This window comes from Mastigoproctus giganteus, chromosome 10 (genome assembly GCF_048544385.1).
Source record: "Mastigoproctus giganteus isolate SK-2022 chromosome 10, ASM4854438v1, whole genome shotgun sequence".
In the NCBI taxonomy this organism is placed as follows: Eukaryota; Metazoa; Arthropoda; class Arachnida; order Uropygi; family Thelyphonidae; genus Mastigoproctus; species Mastigoproctus giganteus.
In genome coordinates, this window is record NC_143584.1 from 169,052,075 (window position 1) to 169,078,479 (window position 26,405).

General features: G+C 37.7%; 1 protein-coding gene across 2 annotated transcripts in view; it reads left to right on the forward strand.

The window, feature by feature from the left end:
• LOC150079464 (uncharacterized) overlaps nt 1–26,405 on the forward strand; it is a 125,034-nt gene that overhangs the window by 78,520 nt on the left and 20,109 nt on the right. For both annotated transcript variants that reach the window (XM_090384092.1, XM_090384091.1), the window contains exon 2: nt 18,160–19,155. In XM_090384092.1, coding sequence (XP_090240218.1) covers nt 18,208–19,155 — 948 coding nt within the window. In that variant the 5' untranslated portion in view covers nt 18,160–18,207. The remainder of the gene's footprint in view (nt 1–18,159; nt 19,156–26,405) is intronic.

A 26,405-nucleotide genomic window follows, 5' to 3' on the forward strand; every position in this document is an offset into this window, starting at 1 on the left:
CATTACAGTAGTAGATGAAGTAGCTACAATTTTTATTTATTTTTTTTTTTTATTTCAACAGAAGCTGATAATATCGACAGGACATTCACCAGTATCGGATGACTTAACTACAGTACATCTAATTTTGTTTCTAAGGATCTTTGTTTTTTTGATTCAGAAGTTTCAGAGGATTTACTTTTTCTTTTGTCAAATAACAGAAACAGATTTCATGACAGTTTGCATAAAAAGGAAAACTCAAGAAGGGCAAAATATTATAACACAGAAATGGCACAAGAATTTGGAGCACAAGTTCAGCTGGCGGCATGTGCACCTTTTAACTGCGTTGTTTGAATATAGTAATGATGCTATGAAAGGTCATTTGGATGATTAAGGCCGGTAATATAATACTATACAGTAAGCTATTTTGCAGATCATGTCTTATACTCTAATTTATTTATGACCTGGAAGGGTGTTTGTTGACGTTGGGAATTCTGTTTGGGTAAAAGTTTGCCTTTTTATCGAAGCGCATAGTACGATAAATTTTATGCGGTATGCAGTAATTCGTTTAGTATTGCGAACAAGGTTAGCTACGTGTGTTATGTTTTTAAACCTCCTAAACATACACCGTCGGGTACAGCAATTCAAGGAAATAATGTAGGACAACTTGTCCTTACTTAACATTTATTTCTATTAAAGGTATACATAAGAGCCTTGTTGCCAAAGAAACGTTAAACCACAAGATTTCGCTGTATTAAAGTTTATTCGTTAATATTTAACCCCAGGAGCTCACATCTGGTGAGTTGGGCTTGGCAAACCCAGAGTCCTGAGCTGGATATCACCATCCTTCTCCTTCTTGGTGATTCCTCTCCCCCTATCTCAGGATAACTCGGAAAATTTTTTTGATCAACTTTGATGTTAACAGAAAGCTTGATGTCGACGTTAATCGAGGCCTGAGTAGAATTTTGAGCCACGTAACTTCGAAACCATTTTAAGCTAGGTCTTCCTGTGCAAGATGGTTACAAATGATTTTGGAATTTCAATACGTCGTAAATTTCGATAAGCTAAGAATATTTTTCAAAATTTGACTGGATAAATACTTTTTTCCCCCCCACAAGTGATTTCTTTTGAGAATCTTTTATTGTAAAGCCAGGAGATACTGAAAGTTTCAATGAATTTTATTCATGATTCAGTAAGGAACATTTTCTTGTCTTTTAAAAGCTTCATACTGCTTGAATGATAATATCTCTGTACTAAAATCCGATGGTGGCTAGCCATCCATCCGTGTATTTGTGCTGAGCTATTCCATTTTGATAGAAAGATAAATGCGCTAGATTGAAATAAAAACCTCTCACGAAGGCTAGATTTGACCACCCCTTTCAAAATTTACGAAAAGTGAACTGAAGAGAAATAAAGTAGTCGTGATACGTGATCAGAGCCTTATACTAAACAAAACTCTTCCGAATTCCAGTGTCTCTCAACTGTAATGCCTCATTGAATACAGCGGTTTTTATCTGATTAACACAGTCGAGCAACATTGTCTGTTTGGTATTTGGCAGGCTAATAACTACGAAGCACCCTGCCTCTCCCCCCCCCCCCCCTCGCGTTCATAAATATGTAGAGCGCCTTCTGTCTATCCGTCTGCATGTAAAATCTCTGCACCCAGCAAATGGACTTTCATGAAATTATAAAAAAAATAATATATATATATATATATATATACACTGTATTAGTCTTTTAGAAAGATTTGTCGAGCCATCCCAAATTTAATCGTAGTCGGATCAATAGAATTCAGCATTTTTTTTTTTTTTTCTCGTAAAATTTCGAGTTATTTCTATACATAAACGGATGTGCGTTTCGGATGCTTGACGATACTTGACAAAGAAATATCAGATGGGCACCAATTTTCAGCATCCTGTTTGCCCCTACTAAGGTTTTAGGATCAATTCTGGTTTCATGTTCCCCAATTACCCCCCATGTACACACAATGTTAAGACAGCTTAATGTAAGCAGTGCGTTACACTTCAAGCACGCTAACAAATAGTAATAATTCATTATTTATTAAAAAAAAAAAAAAAAAAGAAAGAAAGGAGCGAAAAAAAGCAACCAGTTTTATTATGCGCGAACCGAGGACGAGGACATTTCATTTCTACCCAACCGCCATGTTGCCCTTTCATTCCTCCAGTCAGCGCAGCAACAGATGACCATCAAAGTGCTCCAGCTACAATATACGGATTATTATGTGATATTCATAAAATAATAATAATAATAATTGCCAGATTTCTATCGGTCCCATTTTAACGAAATTTTGGAGGGCTCGACAAATCATTCTAAAACAGTCAAATAATATAAAATTTCATGAAAATTCATCCACTAAGAGCCGAGTTATTACATGGGGGACGGACAGAGAAATAATCATTTTCAGATTTCTATCCGTCTGATTTTAATCAAAGTTGGTACAAGCTCGGCAAATGGTTCTAATAAAACCAAATTTAATGAAGATCCATCCAAGAAGTCGAATTATTATGTGCAAACACGGACGGACAAAGAATTGTACAGTAGTTATTTTGGTTCAAAATTTAATGAAATTTGGGTTGGCTCGGCAAATCTTTCAAAAAAAAAAAAAAGCCAAACAAAAATTTTATGAAATTTCGTTGCGGATGAACATATTTATCACCCATCCACCCACACATACACAACATTTGATGTCATTCAGCACTGATAAACCTTAACATTAAGCGAAACTCTTTTGATAAGAAATTTCCTTCCTTCGTACAAATAAAGGTTTGTCCCGTGTAATTGCACGTGCCCAAAAAGAAACAAAGCGGGATTTTCTGGGTAAATGTAACCGAAAGAAAGGTACTTTAAAGATAAGGAAATGAAAAGAAATGACCCCGAAGGAGGATGCTAGCTGTTTTCCAAGAGGAAGCACTAGTCTCTAGTATTGAGAGATATGCCTGCAACCCTTTTCCGACTTCTCAAAACGGAAGACAGAACTGCGCAAGCTCAATCTGGCGGAAAACAGGTGCGAAGGTACAACACTTACGCAGTTGAACTCTGTAACTTGAACTTCTTGTTGTCGTTGTTTTAGGTGCATCGGCAACTTAGGCCATATATATACTGTATAATATATCTGTAAATTGCGTGTGTTTTGTGGTCGATTTGCTGTAGAAAAATTCATCTACCATCGCCTCAGTTCTTGTTCTATTCTTGTAGGGTTTTCGGAGCATCAGCGAATAAGGGCATATTGCTCCGTGTTTATTGTCTGTAAATTACGTGTGTTCTGAGTTCGATTTTCTGTTTTGCTGGACAAAAAACCGAATTTCCCGGAGAACAAACCATGCTACCCTGCCTGAGACCCACTAACTCAGCGACGTTGTGAAAAGGCCCATAAAAATTTCTTCGTGTCATTGACGGGATTCGAACTCAGATCTTTTCCACCTGGTGTGGGGAAGACTGCAATTTTAACACCTGTGCTACCCACGAGGGCAACTTCTTCGTGCTTTGTCAAAGTGATATTAGTAGTAGGACACGCAACACTTTTATACGTAAACGTAGGAAAGGTTTCAGTCATTATCATCTCAATCTTTTCACGCACATCTTTCCACCAGTCATCAGTCTCGCCCTCAGAATAGAGTGATGGAGAGAATTACTGACTGATTAGTTTTACGAAAATAGTCGTGTTTCACATTGTACAATCTGGTACATGTTGAAGGTACCAGATTATTTTGTTTTGAAACTTTTTAAATTGTTTAATGTAAAAGCTGATACTAATTTTAAAAACTTTTTTAAGACAGTAATGTAATGGTATAAGCTTTTATGTAAATTATTGCGTAATTATTCTTTTTTTTTTTTTAATAACAACCCCTTTTGAAGCAACCAAAATTTGCTGAAAAGTTTATCCCACCACAGATCCATCAAATATTCTTTTCTGTCGTTCACCAAAATGTTATTTCTTTGGAATGAGAAGACGACGGTGAAGAGGAAACAGAAAATTGTACACGGATGGATCACTTTATTAGATATACTTTCATATTTAACCTTTTCATGGAACAGAGCGCTCCTTCACCTATTCGTACCTGCGATATAAAGCAGGTGGGAAAATATACAGGAATGATGTACGAGGACAATTTAGCACAAGAATGGATAAGACGAAAGATTTAAATGACTTTGAACGTGGTATGGTAGTCTGTGCCACACATGTGACAGTATAAGTATCTTGTAACCAGCCGGGATTTTCACGTAAGACTGTTTCAAGATTGGTTCAATAACCAAATAACATCCAGTCCTGTGGTCGGAAACAGCTCGTTGATGCAGGAGGCTAACGGAGGTTAATTAAACTTGTGCAGGGCAACAGAAAGGCTGCAGTCAGTCAAACAACAACCCAATACAACAGTGGTAACGAAAGCGGCATCTCGGAACTCGCAGCTAGTTGTACCTTTTCGCAGATGGGGGTATTTCACTCGACGACTGAACCAGGTTCCACTTCTGTCCCCAAAAAAACAAGGTACAGTTACAGAGCGCTCACAAACACCGACATTGTATACAGAGGACGATTGGAAAAATGTTGCCTGGTTTGATGATCCAACAGAATATGGCAAAAAGAGCCTGAGTTCATGGACTCATCTTTCCAGATGTCAACAGTTGCAGGCTAAGAGTGTTTTCGTGGTGAAAATTGGGCTCCTTGATTGCAGTGAAGCAACATTTATATGCCACGGGTTATCTGGACATTATTTCTTAGCAGGCGCTAAGAAAGAGTTCTTCCAACAGGATAATGCTCCAAGTCTCAAGGCCAGAATTGTCCAAAACTGGTTCCAGGAACATGAGTGAATTCGGCCTACTGCAGTGGTCTCGCCTGCCACCAGATCTTAGTCGAATTTAGTATCTGTGGGATGAGGTGGAACGAGCTCTTCGGAGAGGTTTGTAACAACTTGGAGAAGCAGTTTAGTCAAAGCATCCCTGTGGCACCATTTGATACCTTGTTGAATTCATGTCACGAAGAATCCAGGCTAAAGGGGAAGAATCCTTCTCGCTGTTTGTTAGGTAGGTATTAGGTACCTAATAAAGTGTCTACTCAGTGTATACTTGGACAACCTTGAATTCTCATCACTGTTACCTTTTGTTTAGATGAGATCTTAAATCTTTTAGAAGAAATCTTAAAGTAAAATTGTAACTATCAAGTACAACAGGAAAGTAAAAGTGTTGGCTTTGTCTAGAAGACAGCAAAACAACATCTTTATTGCCTAAATAGACAAATATAGTCATACAAACATCCACCTTTCCGAAACAAATTGGAAACATTCTGAATTTTAATGTTTGGTAACAAAAACAAGATTAAATATGTATTTTTATAAAAAGTTTATCCAACGCATATAAACATTATACACCAATTCTTATCGGTTTTGGATTTCAAATGGATTGATTAATTACAGGTATGTTCTTATAACAAGTAATGACCATTTCAATCATAGAAAGCCCCTCCTTTTGGGGGGGATTTAAAAATGGACCGCTTTCAGCTTCGTTGAGAAAAGTAAATTTACCAACCATCTGGTTTAACAGAATATTGTTCTTCTCCAGTTCATTTAAAAATGTTTTGCTTGCAGTCATTGTAGAAGGGACTCCAGCCAGACCGAAAACTAAAGCACTGAGATATAACAATAATCTCGTTTAGTTCCTATTCCTTTTCAGAATAAAAAAGACACGAGATATCATCTTCATTTCCAATAATCTTAAAGCGACAAATGGCTATAGCCCTATCTAGTCTGCATTTCTGGCTCATGAACTATGGTGATTTTTTTTTTTTTTTTTTTTTTTTTTTGCAGAAACGCTATACCTAGGACCTTTATGTACATATATATTTAGGTGTCGTAATGCAGAACACTTTAAGATGGGATCACACACGATGACGAAACCAGCGTTGATATTTAATATTCTGATTTATAAACCTCCGAATTGTTTCTCCCTCGAGGGTAGCACAGTGGAAAAGACAGAGTTCGCATCTCGTCAGTGACGCCATTTTTATGGGCCCTTTTCACAGTGTGGCTGAGTTAGTCGATTTCAAGCGAGGATAGCATAGTTTTCCTCCGGAAATTCGGGTGTTTTTCGTCCAGCAAATAGACAAATCGACTACAGAACACAGCTTAAAGATGTAATATATATGGCGCAGTATGGTGAAAGTCGCTGATGAGCCCAAAACTGAATTGCTTTTGGCTTGCCAATGCCTGTCCGCCTCTTTATATTGTCGTACGGTGAACTGTAAATAGACCCAGGTCATAATTCATCCGGGGCATTCGGTTTTATTGTGATGAAGTCTTTAAACCGAAATATTCGAACAACGGATCAGTTACAGAAATTATCATTTGACACAATTTTCCATTCTCTCGCATCCTTTTCTACACTTATCACGTGGCTTAAACTTCCTCTCCAAAACCGGATATGCAGTTCCCATTTCCTGCGGTGTCACTTCGTGGCTTGATGTAACTGATGGGATCAAACACGAGATTATTATTTTTTTCCCCCATATCCACCATAGGCACGAAAAGTTGTATAATGCGAAATGTATCTTTTATGCGACTAAAAAGACTGGAACGCCTTTTTTCTTTCTTTCGTTTTTTAAAATTTCCCCCCCCCCCCACAGCTGAAAATATGGATATATTTTCGATTTGATAAGGATTAAAAAAAAAAAAAAAAAAAAAGGTAAGTAAACTAGATCTAGTGTTATGTTGATTGTTAACATTTACCTTTCATCATTAAAAACAATTTATTATTAATATATCCTCACGCAAAATACGAAGAGCCAACTATCGATATTGTATATTAAAAAAAAAAAGAAAAGAAAACCTGAAGCTACTGCATGTCGTATTTTGTCAAGGCTGGAGAAATAATACCTTGTCGCCTACTCCAGTTTCCTTAAACTGCACTCGACACGAGTATAATGCATGTAACTATGTCACGGCATTCAGCGAAAATTATAGGGAAACTTAAAGGAATGCCAATCTTTTGAAATCTTTTCTTTTTATTTATTTATTTTTTATCCAATAGAGAAGATGTATCGTCCAAATAATTATGGTTAAGAAATGTAGTGCGTTCTGTTCATGCGTATCATGTAGTTATAAAAATGTTGACGTCTCGAAGTCCTATCGATCAATTATATGCTTTCATAAATTTAAAGTATAAAGAGTAATGAAAAATCAGATAGCTTTTTTGTTTTTATTGATGGTATTAATGCATCTATTCATGCCAGCCGGTTTGAGATTATTGATGTGCTACCATATTTTGCAATATTTTGCAAACCTTTGGAAAATAAGGGGGGGGGAGGGAAAGAAGGAAAAAAGAAAGGAGGTTAAAACGCTACCTTTACATCAAATAACAGCTGTTAGCATTTGTTATGACAAATGTTAACAGCGTAGCGTTTCTCAAACTGTGTGTATCGAGCAATTATTTAGGGCAATGTGAACTGTTCCAATATGAACTTACATGAAAACCCACTTTTATTATCGTGCCTTTTTTTTTTTTTTGCTTCTTAATAATCGGTGGTTCCACAGACACTAGTAACGAGCTGAGTTTAGAGTTCCATTGTTTTTATGGTAGTCGATATAATAGCGCTCAGTTACGTATGTAATCGCTGCCTGTTTCTTGATCGCATACGTCACTAAACCAAGGTTTAGTTGAGCAAGAAATCGGCAGAGGTTTCGTAAGATGATGTTGTGTTAAAATCAGTCAATGTGGTGTATTAAACTTGCATTTTTCTAAACAGTTAGGCAAACTGTTATTAATAAAGTTTGAAAGGTTTGTTTTCGTTCTGTATATTTTAAGAGGATGAAGAGACATTGAAACTTAACTATGCCTTTCTGCGTGCTAACAAGCGGTGCCAATATGAAATATATGGACACTAATGAAAAGGAGATTAGGAGTCTTAATAGCGTGACATGATGAGAACGAAAGTTTGTAGTCGGTATTCCAGATAGGAAGGAGTTTTTCTTTTTGCAGTGGGATAACAAAGATAGCGGACTTCTGTTATGGACATTCGTAATGTGAGAAGTCCGTATAAACGGGGACAATGTGATATCAGCAGAGATTATCGTGTTACCAATTGCGAAAGATGAAAGGACGTTTGTCCATTTTCTTTGTTTGTTAATAACTATTTGAGCAAGGATATGAAGCAAGGGTGAACTGCTCTTTGTCAAGATCAGCCAGGATACGTTCTCGGCAGGGGTCGAAATGGAAAATTTTGCGAAACAGAATTCTCGTTAATAAACTATCTTATTTTTAATAATGGACCGGTTCTCGGCAATAAACAAGACAACATGGATCATTAACAGATTATTTCTATTTCCCGTACTAACAGGCTAAGAATTGTTGGTTTAGAATAAATCGTATGTGAAAAGATGCGAGAAATTTATTGAAATTCTATAGAGGTGAACCAAATGCAGATTAGCCATTCGTGTGTAATTAGATTTATGCAAATTGAACTTGATTATGTAAGGATATTCGAAGAGGGAAAAATATGGGAGATTTGCCTTCGTAAGGGCTCACAATCTCCTTACGAATTTACCCAGGGTAATACTAATTGGTTTCTCTAATTTAGTTGCATTTTGAGATTATAAATGGGTGTAGCTGAAAATAAGTTAATGTATACTCTGCTATCTATTTCTCATTGTCATTTTAAATGAGGCTTTTAATCTGGGATAGAAGAGCCCCCTTGAAAGGTTGAATAGCACCGTGCTATACTAGAAATATCAAAAAAAGCCAAAAAATTTAAAAATAATATTAATATAAAATGAATATTCATACCATTCCCATTTCTACTAGGTAACCATCCAATTCTGCTTTAAAGTGGCAGTGAGTCTGCTTTAGCTAGACTCACTGCCACTTCCATTGGGAGAAAACTTATTCCTGTTCGACCCACTGGTGAACTTCACGAGATCCAGGCTTCAGTTATGTGGCGCATAGTTTTGGTCTCACTACGAGGAAGAAACAGACCTTCCTCATTCATTTTACTCAATTCCTTCAACGCCTTATACACTCAACCAGATCTCCCCCTTCGATGTCCGGTTGCCAAACTTTGCAGCCCACACCTTTTAAGCCTTCGGCAAACTTAATTACAAAAACTATTAACCAGAAAATAATAATAATAATAATAAAATTCTTTATTCATAGAAATGTACAGGGACACGATTCCCGCTACAAGCAACCAGAGGAATCTAACAGTGAACTGGACACATTCCATTAAGTACATACAAAACTACGTAGGTACATAGCAAATACATAGAAACTGCTAATACCTCGTTTTCACTAACATAATCAGGTTTGAATTAAAGCTAATTTACATTTTGAGCTGGTTCTTCTGAATTAGTGATTATGATTATACAGGGCTTACTGTTATATAGTTATTATATAACACATTGAGACAACCTGGAAATCTTTCACTGGGAGTTATTACTAGTTCCGCTGACAATTGGGTGCGAGGTTAGCCTGTGCAGACATTGCTCCTTAAAGCTCTTCAAACAGAGAAGTTTTTCCTGATTTATTTTCTGCTTTATTAGTTTAAATTGTCATATTAACTTTTTTCTAGAGTAGCTTTATATTCCTATTTACGATACTTAGTTTAAAGTTTAACTTAGACAGAGATTTCGTAGATATTACTTAGTATCGGTAACGGTATCAAATCCACGTGTCACAAATTGAACGAGTGGTCTTTTAACCAAATTTAGTCGATTTATTAACCAATTGTTATATCAAATTATCTTCTATAAGTAGATTATAGACCTAGGCAGGATCCTTAGTTTAGTCTAAATTGAGATAGCGAGATTTCGAAGCTAATCAATACTTACGAGTCCGTAGAAATACCGTTCGTGAATTCCCGCCATTTTTACACGATAGCATAAGCTTAGTGTAGTATACTGCATAATATAATATTGTCAATTAATCAGTAAATCTATTAATCTTGATAAACTTTATTGTCAATTAAATTGTATTTTTAACTCTATAAATATATATAACGACTTAATCGTAACAAATAATTAATACATAACTATAGTGGTACACGTGATACGGAAGTTGTATAAAGGGAACACTAGATACCGAAAAAAAAAAAAAAATATATATATATATATATATATATAACATAACTGTTTTGGGATATAACTTAAGGATTTAATTTTTGTTTTAAATTTTATTGAATTAAATTGGAATCATGACTCTGACCAGAGCAGCAAAGCAAAAGGCTCAAGCTAATGGGAGTGCTGTGGTTCAGGGGAGAACTGAGGGGGGCAGTTGCCCTCTGAATCACAGTCTATTAAAATGCACTGTTTGCTTGATGTTTGCGGAGCAGTCGGGTACGGGACATGATACTGCCAAGGGGGATGTCTTTGTGTGTGCACGATGTAAGGAGTGCAAGGAAATCAGGCGACAACTCAGCATTGTTATGGGCCTTTATGAGACCTTGAAGGACAGGGTGGATGCCCTCGAAGGAAATAAATTGAGGGGCCCATCAAGCTCTCAGCTGCCCACATCAACGCCAGAGCTTGCACTTGGTCATCAGGCAACACAGGGGCAGCCCCCTAGGCAGAATGCGCTGGTCCCACAGGAACTAGTAGTTGTTGGTGACTCTATTGTCAGGGAAACGGGGAACATACTTTGTAAAAAGGATAGGTGGAATAGGACCAGGGTATGTCTGCCAGGGGCAAAGGTTGATGATGTTGTAGAGCGGATATCATCTTTTAAGGGCACAAAGGGTGATATAGTTGTACACGTTGGCACTAATGATATTAAGAGTAGGAGACCGGCGGAATTACTTAGCAAGTACAGGTCACTGTTGAAAAAAAGCCGTGAATTAGGGTTGAACTTGAAAGTGTCTGCAATTCTGCCCAGACACGATAGGAGGGAGTATATGATGAGAGCCTTGTCGATCAATTCGGCCCTGGAGGGATTGTGCAAGGCTCAAGGGGTAGAATTTTTTTCAGCCTGGACTGTACTTGTTAACAGGAGAGATTGCTTCTACAGGGATGGGATACACTTAAATAGAAAGGGTGCAAGAATTTTTGCTGATGCTGTCGAGGCAGTGTTAGGTGGGTCGGAAAACTGCTAGTTGGGGGGGATACAAGGACTAATAGATTAACAGTAGCCACTGGCAGAGGTGGAAGTGATTCTTGCACTGCTTCTATTCAAATGAGCAGAAGTCTGAAAAACAAGATGCAGGATATTTCAGAGACTGCTGGTAGTCATTGCGTTACAAGTAAACACATGGGTTGTGTTAGGGTAGCTAAGAATAGAAACAGGTGCATGTATACCTGCGTGTACACCAATGCTAGGAGTTTGGTAAATAAATTTGATGAATTTGAGGTATTGCTCAAAACATCAAAGGCAGATATTGTTGGGATATCAGAGACGTGGTGTCACACAGATATAAGTAATGCGGAACTGGAATTTGGGGAATACAATGTATATAGAAAGGATAGACAGGACAGGAGGGGAGGAGGGGTTATGCTATTAATTAAGAAACACATAAAGTCAAAGGAAGTGAAGCCAGTTGACATCGATGGACAGGGCAGTGTCGAGTCAGTTTGGTGTGACATAAGCATAGGGAAATCAAAATTGAGAGTAGGAGTGTGCTATAGGCCTAATGACTCTGATGAGTATAATAATATATTGTACAGGGAAATAGAGTGGGCCAGTAAATCAGAGAGTCTTATAATGGGGGATTTTAATTTCCCAGATATTGACTGGAATTTGTGGATTGGTCACTCGCACACTAGCAAGGCTTTTGTGGATTTATTGGATGATTGTTTTCTACATCAGCATGTTCGTGAGGCAACAAGAGGGAGCAATACTCTTGATCTGATTATCAGTAGTGATTCTTCATGCATTAAGAACCTGCAGATAAATGAACCACTAGGTGGCAGTGATCACAGTGTGTTGAAGTGGGATTTACTCAAGGAGGTAACTACCATCAGAGGTAAAGGGAAGGGTTTTTGTTTTCGTAAAGGCGACTATGATGGTCTGAGACAGTATTTAAATTCTATACAGTGGGACGAACTGATGATGTTACCAACAGCAAACTCAAAATGGGAAGCATTCAAGGAACTAATATTGGTGGCTACCAGGCTTTACATACCAACTAAGAAATATTGTTCAAGGTTTAGGCCTAAATGGTTGTCAGATGGACTAATGAGACATGTGGCAGAGAAGAAAAATGCATGGGATACATACAAATTAATGGGTGACATGGAAGCCTATGATAGATATAAGTTGGTCTGTAACCAAGTCACAAAGGAGATTAGGCAGGCAAAGGCAGACTACGAAAAATCCTTGGCAAAGGATGCAAAGAAAAACAGAAAGGAGTTCTTTACATACTTGAACTCGAGAAGGAAAGGGATGAATCAGATTGGTCCACTGGATATTGATGGTTCAACAGTTGAGGATCCTGCTCAGGTGGCTAACAATCTAAACGAGTATTTTGCATCTACATTCACGCATGAGGAGTCATTCAGGAAGGAGAATAAGGTAGGTAAAGTAAACATTGGCAGTGAGCTGGATGATTTTGTAATAACTGAGAGGAAAGTGGAGGAGAGATTGTTGAGGATAAACATAAAAAAGGCACCTGGGGTGGATGGGATCTATCCAGTTATATTAAAGGAGGCAGCAAAGGAAGTATGCAAACCCCTAGCCATAATTATGAGAGCTTCTTTGGACTCAGGGGAGGTACCCATAGACTGGAGATGTGCAAATGTAACCCCAATTCACAAAGGAGGATCAAAGGCTGACACAAGTAATTATAGACCTGTTAGTTTAACTTCTGTTCCAGGTAAATTAATGGAGGCACTGGTTAAAGAAGCACTGCAGGATCATCTAGACAAGAATTCAGTTATAGCTCAGACGCAGCATGGTTTTGTTAAGGGCAGGTCTTGCCTGACCAATTTGATTGGATACTATGATGTAGTCACAAAAGAACTGGATGCAGGGAATAACTTTGATATTATATATTTGGATCTTAGAAAGGCTTTTGATACTGTTGCACATGGAAGACTGCTGCACAAATTGGAGCAGTGTGGCATTGGAGGCAAATTGCTGCTATGGATAAGGGGATGGTTGAGTGGCAGAAGACAGAGAGTGGTAATCAATGGACACTGCTCAACGTGGACTAATGTTATTAGTGGAGTTCCTCAAGGTTCAGTGTTGGGTCCATTGTTGTTTTCGGTGTTTATGAATGATATTGATGATGGGATATCAAGTTTAATGTCTAAGTTTGCAGATGATACAAAGGTTGGCAGGGTCGTTAAGGACACTACTGACGCTATGCTGCTGCAACAGGATCTGGAAAGGTTGAACAGATGGGCTGAGAGGTGGCAAATGAAGTTTAACATTGACAAATGTAAAGTACTACATATGGGTAACAGTAACCCCAGAGCAATGTATCAACTCTGCGGTACTACACTGACAGTGGTGGAGAATGAAAAGGACTTGGGGGTAATTGTGCAGGCAGATATGAAGTTCTCTGAGCAGTGCAGACGAGCTGCAAGAGTAGCTCATGGTGTCTTGTCAATGATATACAGGAATTTTTCTAGCAGGGATAAGGAGGTGATTATTCCCTTGTATAAGGCAATGGTTAGGCCACATCTTGAGTACTGTATACAGGTCTGGAGGCCTCATTTCAAGAAGGATGTAGAGCTGCTGGAACGGGTACAGAGAAGGGCAACAAGATTAGTAAATGGAACTAAGGGTTGCTCTTACGAAGAAAGGCTTAAGTTTTGCAAATTACAGAGTCTGGAGACTAGGCACCGGCGAGGTGATCTGATAGAGGTGTATAAGGCTTTGAATGGTTTGAGCATGCTCAATGCCAATGGGATTCTTCATCTTTCTCAGAATAATCACCTCAGAGGGCATAAATTCAAATTGAGGAAGGACGGATGTCGGATAGATGTGCGGAAATTTTCCTTTGGCCAGCGGGTGGTTGGTTGGTGGAACCGACTTCCATCACTTGTTGTTGAAGCTGATAGCCTAAACAAATTTAAAGCTCAGCTGGACAGGTATTTCGAACGAACGGAGGGGTGAAATGGGAGAGGGTTGTTTTTTTTTTTTTTTTTTTTTGGCTGATGCTGAATAAGCTTGCTTTCTTGCATCATATGCCTCTACTAATGCTAATGCTAATGCTAATTGCAGGAATGTTGACGGTACGGGGTACATCGAGGGTCTAGAGGCTCCTGGGATTTCTCCCATCTCTGCGAATGTTCTATGTATCGGTGACAGTACCCTGTCAAAGCCAGAGATTTAGAAGTGTGTGGCGTGGGTCATGAGTAGTGTTATATGTTGTGCCCATTGTTTATTCGGCTTATTGGCTGCCTGGCCCCTAATTGGACCCGACGTTGTCCATACCTCGCCACGTGGAGGCTAGCCGGTGTTACCAGTGAGTCTGTTGTACTCTGGCAGGTCTTGCCACTTACTTTCTTGGGATTTTAGTGGCTAGGACCTAAAATAAAATTGGAACGAGCGCGGTTGATTTTAGTTCAGTCACATTAAAGCGCTAATATAGGGTTTGACCCTGAAGGCCTGTTTCTGAAGTGCCTAAAAGGTCGGGCGAAATTTTTTTGGTGTATTTTAAATTTGGACGTGTAGGACTATACGCTGTGCAAGAGAAAGTGCTGCGAGGGGAGAGTGATTTGACGGCACGTGAATATGGATTTGCGCTTTCTCATTTGTAGGCCGAATCTCTGGACCACAGATCCAAATCAATATTGGCTGAGTTCAGCGCGCCAATGATGCTATTCGGAAAGTGCCGCTTGAAGATCGAGAGCTTCTGCAGGTTAGGACAGAGCACAGGTGGGTTTGTGAGGGCTCTACCCGGAATTTTCCAGCCTACGATTTCCTAGATGTTGATGAAGTCGAGAACAGCGGAGCACAGATTAAGCGCCATTGTGAGCTTCCTCGCATATGCCAAATGCTGGGCTGGGGTGTATCTGAGATTTATGCAGAGTTGTGATTTTGATGTTGTATAGGGTAGGTAAGCCCAATTGTTGGCCCACTTTAGGATCCAGAATTCTAGACCCCAGAGCGTCTTCAGACTGGACGTAGGAGCAGCATCTCTAGGCATAAATATCTAGACCCAGATCTAGAAATATCTAGACATAAATATTATTAAAAATAGTATCACTCGAAAACTCCAGTTTGACTCCTACTTTGATCTATTACTGCTTACAAGTACAATATCGTCGTCTGCCGAGGTAATCTAGTCGGTTGACATGATATATAATCTCAAGGGGTGCGGATCCCCTGCGCTAGCAGGTTCTCCTTTTGCACTGTACATCATGTAAACCGACTGAATAACTCCCTCCCTCACCAAAGCTTTTCTTGAAGTCACTTTCTGCACATTATCTGCATGAAAAGGAGGCGTTTTCTACAGACTTTTTTTTTTTGCTTTTCTCCCACCCCATTCTATACAGTCAGAATTCTTGGTTTCGCTACTTTTAACATACTTAGATTATTTTTACATATTTAAATTATTATTTAAACATACTTAGATCATTATTATTATCATTCCCCACGATGTAGCAGGTATTGAAATAACCATGCCCGGCTCTCGCTTACCAGTCAACAAAACCTTCGACACTTTACGATGGTTTTACTAATTCGATGCACTACTATACGTCAAGGCTTTTATTAGACCGGGGTTCGAGCCCGTGACCACCAAATACGGAGGATGCGGAAAGGTCAGGAAATGACCACCGCATATCCCTGGAGCAATATGGCCTTAGTTGCTAATGCGCCTAAAAAAAAACCAAATAACAATATACGTCAAGATTTAATCTTGATGATATAGTAGTTTGAATCCTTCAGTAAATTGCAGTTAAATAAAAGATTGAAAGTGGTTAAGCCTATTCGTCTGGAATGCTGCATTTGTTAAGCTTGTTCTCGTTGTTTCATTTCTTCTAAATTTGTGCCTTTTTCTGTTAATTTTGCTCTTTCTATAACAGAAAGTAACTCGCCTTTTAAAATGAATTAGGATGCGGAACTTTTGTGGCATTTGGTTACGTACAGTGTTAACCGAGAATGATACACTTTCCTTCCAATTAGCGTACTTGTTTAGAGGAATTCATCTGATTGATGGCCCGAAAACTCTAGGAAATGAATAATCTAGAAAAACTCATTGTCTTCCAGGAAGAAACAGTGCTACTGAGAGTAATTTTCCGCCCTTAGGAGAGCAGGATTCCACCTTTCCCTTCAGCACACACCTCTAAGAAATAAACTGCTGTTTTGTTTGTATCACGAATATCCAATTCATCAGTAATTTAGTTCGAACTGGGTTGAAATGCAAGGGAACACCAGTGTTGCTGATAAATTTACTTTTTCATATTGAAGCTCAGAGCGTTCCGATTGCTAAACTTCCAAAAACAGTTTTTCAAAATGTTAAAGATAGTCAGCTAATTACAAGTTTGAGCACATTTGTAATTAATCAGAACCAACGCAATAAGCTGTTTTTTTTTTTTTTTTGCCTTTTTTTTCCAGATAAAATTGTGTTGTAGCATATAATTACAAAAATACGGTTAACTTCGCGCTTAACTTTTTCTTCTTCATGTCGTTGCACGATCATGAAGAAGATCATTCTTACAAAAAATATTCAAGTGCTTGGTTAATTTTCTCAAGGGAATAAAACTTTAATTCTTTAATATTCAAATCTTCGTAACTGCGGCATAATGAATACTCGGATACCGGTGACCCCCCTGTACATTACTCGTACTTTCTCTATTTTAGCCGTCAATACACGTGTATACGTAAATTACGTCATGCTTACTGTCGTTTACGTCACGTTGTTAGGCAACTGTGTACCTTAGCAATCAGTCAGACCCGAGAAATTTAATAATGGTATGGATTCTGTAAAAGAAAAATATCTTTCTAGATTGGAAGGATTACTAAAAAAAATTACATTGATAATCAGTTACTGAAGTCAGGTATTGACCTTTCATTCACAAAATCATTTGGAATAATACGCCTTGGATATGTAGGACAGCTAACGATGCCCTCACATAATGATTCTTTTCCCCCCCTACCTCATCTCTCCAAAAAGTCTGTTAGAGGTGATTGCACCAATAAGTAACGACCTGATGGTACAGCTACCTCGTCAACTTGAAGTAATTTAGGTAAACGTTTGACAACAGTTCCGTTTTTCGGCTTATCCAAGATGAAGTCTGTTTCTGTTTTCCATCAACCAGGACCATTTTCAATCTTAAAACGTTATTTTGATAATTGAAAGTGACATTAAAAGGTAAAAAAAAAAAAGCCAAAGAGATGAGACAGATTTTTTTTTTCTTGAAAAACAGATTCTTGATATAAATTGATTGATATAGTTACAGGAACAAAAAGTTATAGGGACAGGCTTTGTTAAGAATTAATACTGTAATTCATAACACAGAATAGAAACTGTAGTAAAAGACAAATAGATAACAGACATTCTCCCTCAGCCTAACTCCTCCTTAAAGTCAAATAGTAAGAAAGAACGTTCTGAATAGATATGACTTGGTAGACTAATCTTCTTGTCATGTTTGAAACAGTTCACGCAGACTCTTCAAAGCCGCTGAATTGCATCTCAGAATTTTATAGGGCTCTTTTCATGACGTGCCCGAGTTAGTCGGTCTTAGGCAATGGTTGCATGGGTTTTTCTGCCGGAAACCTCGGCTTTTCGTCCAGCATAGGCAAATAGACCACAGAACACATGCAATTTACAAACATACCATATGCGGCCAGTATGGTCCAAATCACTAATGCACCTAAAACCCAACAACAACAGTATCTTAGAAACAGATCATGAAAACGTCTGTCCGGGTAGGTTGCTATGGTTTGCGGTAGTAGATATAAATGGCATTCCATAATCAAGAGGCTGAAATAGTATTAATGATGTATATTTATAAGGTAAAAGTTAATCTTTATGTTACTGATCATTTCTGTGATATTATTTGTCGCTTCGCATCCATAAAGAGAAAACTCAAAACCCTTCCATTACTCCTAAAGAAAGAATGAGGATTAATTGATGATTTTGGCAATGGTAGTAATGATCATCTTATTAAAGCGATCATCGTGAACAACATTGATGGTCTTAATGATGACCAGTAGTTTAAATAATTTATTCATACTTTTTGTTAAATATACTATGTACTGTTTAGTTCTTAAAAATATCTCTTGATTTCTTTACAGATAATAGGTCGTTCTGAAGTTGACAATAAGCTGGTGTAGTTCAGGATCATGGAGCACTCAGTGACGAACTCCATTCCATCTCCAATATTTTATGGTGTGGAGTCGGCGCTGTCTGAGTCCCACCCTCCAACGCTTCTCCGAATGACATTCCCTGTGAATATAAGTATTAACGACACAGAGGATCCCATCAAAGAAAACGGGACTTACTATTATCACGGAATTAAAGCTGTGGTTCCACTGTCTATTGCTATGGTGGTTTTTATGATTGTGGCCATTGCAGGAAATACTATGGTTATCCTGACAATAGTAAGACACAGAGGCATGCGAACTAGAACTAACATGTTCATTATTAATCTTGCGGTGACGGACATCTTGGTGGGAGTTCTCAACATGCCAGTGTCTCTCACAACCATCATTCGTGGAGAATGGATTTTTGGACACGAACTTTGCCAGTTCAATGGATTCACAATGGCTCTGCTTCTCATTTGTTCCATCCATACATTGATGTATATCAGTATCCACAAGTACATGTCTATCACTAGGCCCTTCAGTAGGGCCATGACACCTCGACGGATACGAATGATGATTGCAGCTGCTTGGATATGGGCTGCAGTGTGCGCGATTTCACCACTCGTTGGATGGAGCAGAATTGAGTTCAAGAAAGGGACATCTCAGTGTGGACCGGCAATTCCGAGAAATTCCCTGATGTATTCTCATTCCCTTGTAATCACCACTACGAACTACATCATTCCCTTGGGGGTAATGTCCTTTTGCTATTATAATATCTTTAAAGAGATTCACGATCACATGAATCGTATCAGAGAAACTTCAAACATTAATCCGGAAAATTCAGTTAATCAACAAAGAAAGATATCAATCACTCTTTTCCTGGTTCTAGCCTGCTTCCTGATATGCTGGACACCTTTCATCATCTATTCCACTACTCTAGCATTTATGAAGAATAAATCTAAGATGCCTCTGATTATGAATCCGCTGGTAAGTTTATACCTCTTTATAATAATTTTCTTTAGCTGAACTCCCCGTTGTTCTGTTAATTTTTTTTCTTGTAATTAGCTATAACAAGACATTGCAACGAACTTCGTTACGATCACTTTTTTTCATATTGCAAGCTGATCTTTCGAAGTAGCAGCAATTAAAAGTGAATTCTAATCATTAGTTCAGAATGAGGTCATGAATAAAGAAACGTTATGTGTAGTGTAAGGAAATAGAGAACGTTAACTTTTACAGGGTGCAGTAGAGGAAGCGAACATAAGAGATTTGTATCAAGACAGGAAGGAATGTAAAGGGAAATTTAAGAGATGCGTCCTAAATAAATAACATTCCTAGATGGAAAAAAGAAATTCGTAGTGATTTTTATTTTGACGATCAGATAGAATATAAATACTCCAGAAGTTATTCAACCGGCAGTGCGCAGCACTAAGAGAAACAGTAAATTTCTGCCCAGCCTTATTTGAAGTCCGGTGTATTGGGTACTTTCACAAACCTGCTCTTTGCTTATCGGATAAATATTAGACATTAGTGCTCTTAATTAACGATCCTTGTAGTTCACAAAGTTAAGAGTGGAATGTGTCAACCAACTAATTTATATTTTTATTGCCATCAATATAATGTGTTGATCAGCTAACGTAATTTTGGATATATGTCCATCACTAGATGAAAGAGGTGGCAGTTATATTGGTCAGGCAAGGGGAAACAATTAGAGTGACCGCTCCGATATGTCTGGTTGTTTTCTAGAATGATTGTGGTCATTACTCAGCTGGCGGGTTCTCAGTCTGGTGACATCCAGTCATTATTTTTGCTCTAGGAATGGCGTCAGTCGGCCTGTCGTTAGGTGCAATTACAACGCTACTGGTATGGTGCACTTTGCTATACGCGTGTGTGAAGGGCGACTCCAATTATGACTACAGAGGAAACTTCAGTATTTATTTATAATAAGGGCTATCCTACGTTCGTTGCTAAGCTGTTCCGTTCTCACGCTAATTGTGCTGCCCTAGACGTTTGTTCTGCAGTGTCGCGAGATTCGGACAAAAGAGCGCACACCAAATATAGGAATAAAATAGAAAATAATTTTGAGGATCAAACTGCACTCAGTGCTCCAGCATAGGCTAATTTTGTCGAAATTAAGATAATTTTGTTAACTAGAGAAATTCTTTAGAAGTAACGTCATTCTATCATAGCTAGATTTCTTGCTTGATATGCACTGGTGTCCACTAGAAAATATGTACTTGTCGGAATTCTGTTTAATTGTTTTGTGGAATAATATTGCTATAAGGACTCAGTTGCTAGAGGACATTCAGTAAGATTTTACTTTATGAATAAAATAGAGAGAAAAAAACTGTGTTATCATATTTTTATAAATGTTTGTATCTTATTTGCGTAGTTCTAGCTCAGTACAGTGAAGTGTGGAAGTACGGAAGGGATTTAGTGTCAATCCAAACAAAAACGTGGATGTCACGGAATTGGAGCATCTAGCCATCATCAGATTTTTGATAAAAGAAGAGAATGGACCAAAAGTTTTGTGAAAGCATCAAATCTATATGTGGAACACCTGTTAAAAAATTTTTATCTAGGCAGTTTAAATGGGATCGATAAACGGTTGAATAAATTCTGGTCTTTATTTTCTTTCTTACCGTCAAAATATAAACGACTAAATTTTTTTCTTTTTTCCATCTCAGAATGTTATTTAGGGCACATATTTTAAATTTCCCTTTAGATTCCTTCCTGCCGTGATAAATGATTCCCCCGCTCGGGACGCCCATCGTAAGTGAAAACCCCAGAAACGTACCAATTGAAGACCTGGTTAGGCAGTATTAAAGTGTCTACGATTGGCAGAAAATGTAATGTTTCTGAGGGGTCGGTACTGATCATCCTCCACGAATACTTGACCATGTTTTGGTTAGTTCATTCTGGGTGCCAAGAATGTTCATACCTCTTCAGAAATAGTGCAGAGTTCAAATTTAGAAGGAAAATTTTCACGTACATGATGCAGATCTACAAAGGTTTTTTCAAGAATTTTAGCTGGAGATGAAACGGGGATTCATCACTGAGATTTATTATAACAATCACTGGAGATGCTTATGCTGCTGTTCTTAAAAAAATTTAAGAGTTCTATAAAGGAACAGAGAAAACGGAAATAAAAAAACAAAAAGGAAATTGCTGTTTTAAGAGACCGCAGATTCCAGAAATTAAATCACTTGCTTTACAGTCCAGATCTAATCTGTAATGATTATTTCCACTAAAGAAATCAGAAGAAATGCCTGCGTGATAATCGATTATCAAATTATGACGGTTTCAAAGACGCTAAATGGCTCAGAAACTAAAATAAAGACTGTTTTTTTTTTTCCAGGTGTTTCCTCTTTGCCCTCAAAATGGAGGACGTATATTGAATTCAAGGGGATATATACTGAGGGGAAAAAAATAATTAAAAATAGGCTACATTGTTTATTACCGAGGCAGATAACTTTTTGAGTGACACCCTCGTACTTTGTTTTGCAAGAAAGGTGCCTGTATTTTTCTGAATAATAATCATATCACGGCTGCTGAAAAACGGAAGGGGTCAGTACTATAAATTTGATTATTGGTTACCCTGACAGCTAAACCAGACCCCAGAAAGTACCGCAGTATAGTGTAACTTCCGGTTGGTCACCTGCATCGATAGTGTCACGTGCATACTTGATTATTAAAAATAAGATTTTTATTATTATTAGCCATATGGTGCAAGGAAGCCTGAGGTTTTTGCTGCAGCAAGCGAAAAAAAAAAAAAAAAAAATCTCAGTTACCCTGAGAGAGAGAGAGAGAGAAAAGAATGATGATATTGAGCTCAGGCCTCTGGGTGTGCCAAGTCCATACTCACCAGATGTGCCATTCGGTTACTTAAAATTTTACATTTTTAACCTCCATGCGAAATAAGTGAGCTCTTATGCTGGTGATAAGGCCGTATGGTTATAAATCTCCCCCCTCCCGAGGAGGTCGACATTCCCCACTTCGTCTTAAATCATCCTAAATATGTTCAACGAGATATTTTTATTGCAGACCAGAGATTTTAGATCATTTTTCGGATAGCTCACGCTATCCGAAGGGTAACCTCAATTTGAAGGAATCTGTCGAGCAGTTGAGTCCTATTTAGAATAGCGTTATTTCAAAAATTTTATGGCACTTTTGAAAAGCCCTGAAAAACTCAAAGATCATCTACCAATGCCTTTGAACAGTTAAGATGCTTCCCTCAGGTGTGGAGATTGATGCGGTCATTCATTTCTCTAGATCATCCTACATTAGCCATTGCTTTTCGTGAGGGATTAAAGCAATTCTTTCCAAACTTTTTTTTATCGCTGATACACTGTGTACTTGCCAGAAATCGTTCTACACTCCATGCATAATATTTTATAATAATTCGACATCCTATGGGCTGTAGTTAGCCGATCTTGGGTGGAAGAAGTAGGGATTTTGCAGTGAGTTATTCCGGGTTTTTCAGCCGAAACAACGTATACAGCTTTCCTTGAGCAGACGCGCATTGGTATAAACATAAGTTGCTGATACCCCATAAGCACAACAAGATTGAGAGAGTTTCTTGGATGTCACCTATCTGCGGAAACTGGCTGTTAGCTCCAGATAGCAGACATCTCTCGAGACGCTTCCTTGAGTACGTTTAAGGCTCTGGTTACCAGTTCCCACAGCTTACGACTGACCTACCATCATGGCTGGAGTTTAGTCTATCCGGTCTTCTTTTTTGGGACTGAGGGCAGGAGCCTTTTTACTGGTAGGGCTGGATGCATTGCACCCGTATTACCACCCGGACCTGCCCTACCATCATCCTTGCCAGATCATCTCTCTCCGAATTTTTGAATTAAATTTTCAGAAGTTCGGCGGGAAGTGATATTAATTGTAATAAACTTATGCAACTTTAAAAGTCCTGTTATTAATTAACTTCTATAATTTTTAATGGACCAAAAATTACGAATTTTGCAAGGCGCTTTCGACGTTCTGTTTTATTTTACTTTCCATAATTGCAAAGATGTAGTTATGCCACCGAAGGCACTTGAAAAGGTGGTAATGTCAGTGCTAACTACCCTATTATGCTTTCATCCACAATGAACTTTAATGACGGATACCTATTAGTACTTTTTATATAGTTAACGTGAAGGTCAAATGCTTACCCTGATGTTTAAATGGATATAAATATCAGCTCACGGGATGTAATTTATTACGTTTTTAAACCTACGGAAGCTAAAGTTGTATACATAAATCAGAATTAAAACTGAAATGTAGTCGAAATATAAAAAAATGAAAACCAGTAAGGTATAATATTAGTACTGTATTAAAATAATAATAATAATAGGTTTAAAAAGAGAAAGAGACTTTTTTGTTGTTCGATCGGTTTCTGAAAACGTTTCGTTTTTCCTCCCCTTTCCCCTCCTGAACTTTAAGTAAAAAAAAAAAAAAAGAGTGAACTTTCCTTGAGTAGTAGTAGTAGGGAAAAACTAGTTTCAAAAACCTTATTGGCCAAATTGACGCAATGTTTATTAACTCATAATAATGGAAAAGCGAAAGCAACATAGAAGTATACACACAGTTAAGTGTACACATACCTATAGCAACATAGAAGTACACACAAACACATATACCGCTATAATAAAAATAAAATCCTGTCGTAGCATGATTATAAACGTTTCGTTACCTCAGCTAAAACATCTATTTTATAATGTATAATTGTACAAAATAAAATATTTATAAATTAATATTTTTGAAGTCAAACTGTGTACATATATAGGAATATATTAAGCTTTATACTGATATTTTAAAGTTTTTTTTTTTTTTTTAAACATTTAGTGTCCAGGATGTCAATAATATTGTAAATTACATATTTTAGTCTTTTGTGCGCTTGGAGAATTTTCAGCATTTTGATATACAAATGTACTATAAAGTATTTTAGGGCTAAAGCTACGTGGTAGAATGACTGACAAATAGGTTAGTGCAGTTGCATCAGTTTAATTCGTAGCCATTTACTAAAATAGTCAAATTGGTATCGTTTTAATTATATTTCATATTGTGAATACTTCACGAGTGGAGTTATACTTCATAACTGGGTTGTCACTATTGAAACACCTGGGCACCTACCCACCCACCGAAGAGAGGCCAATAATCTTCGAAACGGAGCCGTGTGGGTGGTGGTAGTATCCGCCGAGAATAAGTAACATTAGTCTTCTCCACTGGTGAAGCGTTACTGATTCGAGGTAGTACAATATCATGGCAATTCGTTGTGAAGGTATTCACAGAATATGAGATATAATTAAAACGGTGCCAATTTAACTACTGTACTTTGGTAGATGGCTACGAATTAAAATGATGCAATTGCACTAACCTATACGTTATCCAAATGTACTGCATCTTTCCTAGTGGAGTACGTTTAGATATTTTAATATAAGTACTTTAAATATTTCAAAGTTAAACACCACAGTTTGAAACGTGCTACTGTAAATAAAAATCTTTGCAACAGCTCATTCCTCCGTTTTGGGATTTCTCAATAATAACACCCCCCCCCCCCCCCAGGGACTCACATCTGGTATGGCTTGGCACACCTAGGGTCTTGAGCTGGATATCATTATTCTTTTCTTTCTTGGTGATTCCCTTCTACTTCTCTCTCAGGGTAACTCAGAAATTTTATTTATTTATTTTTTTTGACTGGTGCAGCATAAGCCTCAGGCTTCCTTGACCAATATGGCTAATAATAATAAGTAACACCAGACATAACAACAGCCACCCTGTATACTTGGTAGCAATACTCGTCACGAGATGGAACCTCCAATCAGGGAGAAATAATATAAAAGCAATAATAATAATAAATGGTACTGACTTTTACAGCCGGGTGTTTTTCCTGACGTCAAGCCGTCACGTACGTTTAACCTCACTGAGATTGATTTATTTTGTAGTGAATGACAGTGAGGTTTATCTACTTTCTGTAAAATTGAGGTTTTTTTTTTCCAATTAGGGAATTTTAAAAGAATTCTTGTGGGACCTTGAACGGCATAATTCCCTCAACTCACCATCCTAAAACTTCCAACACTAAAAGATTGTTCACTGAAGCTAGCGACATTCTCTGGAAAATCGTATAACTATGTAAATATAAAAGACCTTCGTTCTGACGAGAATTTTCTGCTTTGTCATATTACAATGGTTCTTTATTTAAGCTATAACTAGGGATGAAATGAACTTATTATCAGTAGAGCAAAGGTATCAACAAAAAGAAAAGCAACAGTATAGGCTTAATGAGTCCTTTAAAAGTACCGTTGCGGAAACTTATCAAGTCATACAGCGAGACTGAGTGCGATTCTTGGAGTAGTGTTGCTTTTAAGTGGAATCATAGTTTCTTTCAAGGTCGAACAGTTATCAACAGCTGTCGCTGGGGGAAGCGTCGCTAAACTTTGACACAATCACATTTCTTGGAAGGAAAAGATTTCTTTGAATGGCTTATTTTTGGCGCCCGGGTTCGGTTGTACCGACGCTGGTCGGATCTAGTTGAAGTGAGAACGAATTACATACTGTACTTCGGTTGACTCATGCATAGAGACAGGCGGTGTTAATTTGGAAGCCAATCGCAAGGCCAACCCTCAGAGCCGACAAAATGGGAAAGACATCAGGAGTTGCGGATTCAGGGTAGGGGCATCGGGCACGTTCCCCCTGTCATTTTTCTGAAAATATACACCAATCGTTTAAATTTCATTTAGCTACAAAAATTTATTTTTTCATTGTTAACATAGAATTTTATCTATTTTTGCAATCTATTATTTTCAACTGACTACAGCATTAGCACTGATACTAATGTGATCGCCATTCTAGTGCACAAAATGGTGCCCCTCCTGTCATTTTTTTTTCTGGATCCGCCACTGGATGGCAGATTAACCTGTTGTTTAATACCGTTTGTTTAAAAATAGGGCAATATGAAGGCAATTTGTGGTAAACGCGAAGTTTTTTCCGCTATGACCATTGGATTTAGTTACCAATTTAAATCCTGTCAGTCATAAAAGAGGATAAAAAAGTTCTACTTTTCATAATTCATATATGGTTTTCTTTACAGTTTACTGTGCAGTACGATTAAAAATGTCATACAATTTTTCAGAAAGTTTTAACTTTAAAAGTTTACAGGTTAAAAGTTAAAACGTAAACTTTTAACTTAAAAAAGAACATAAGTTAACTGAATTAAAATTAAGTTGAGTATACAAAAATACAAT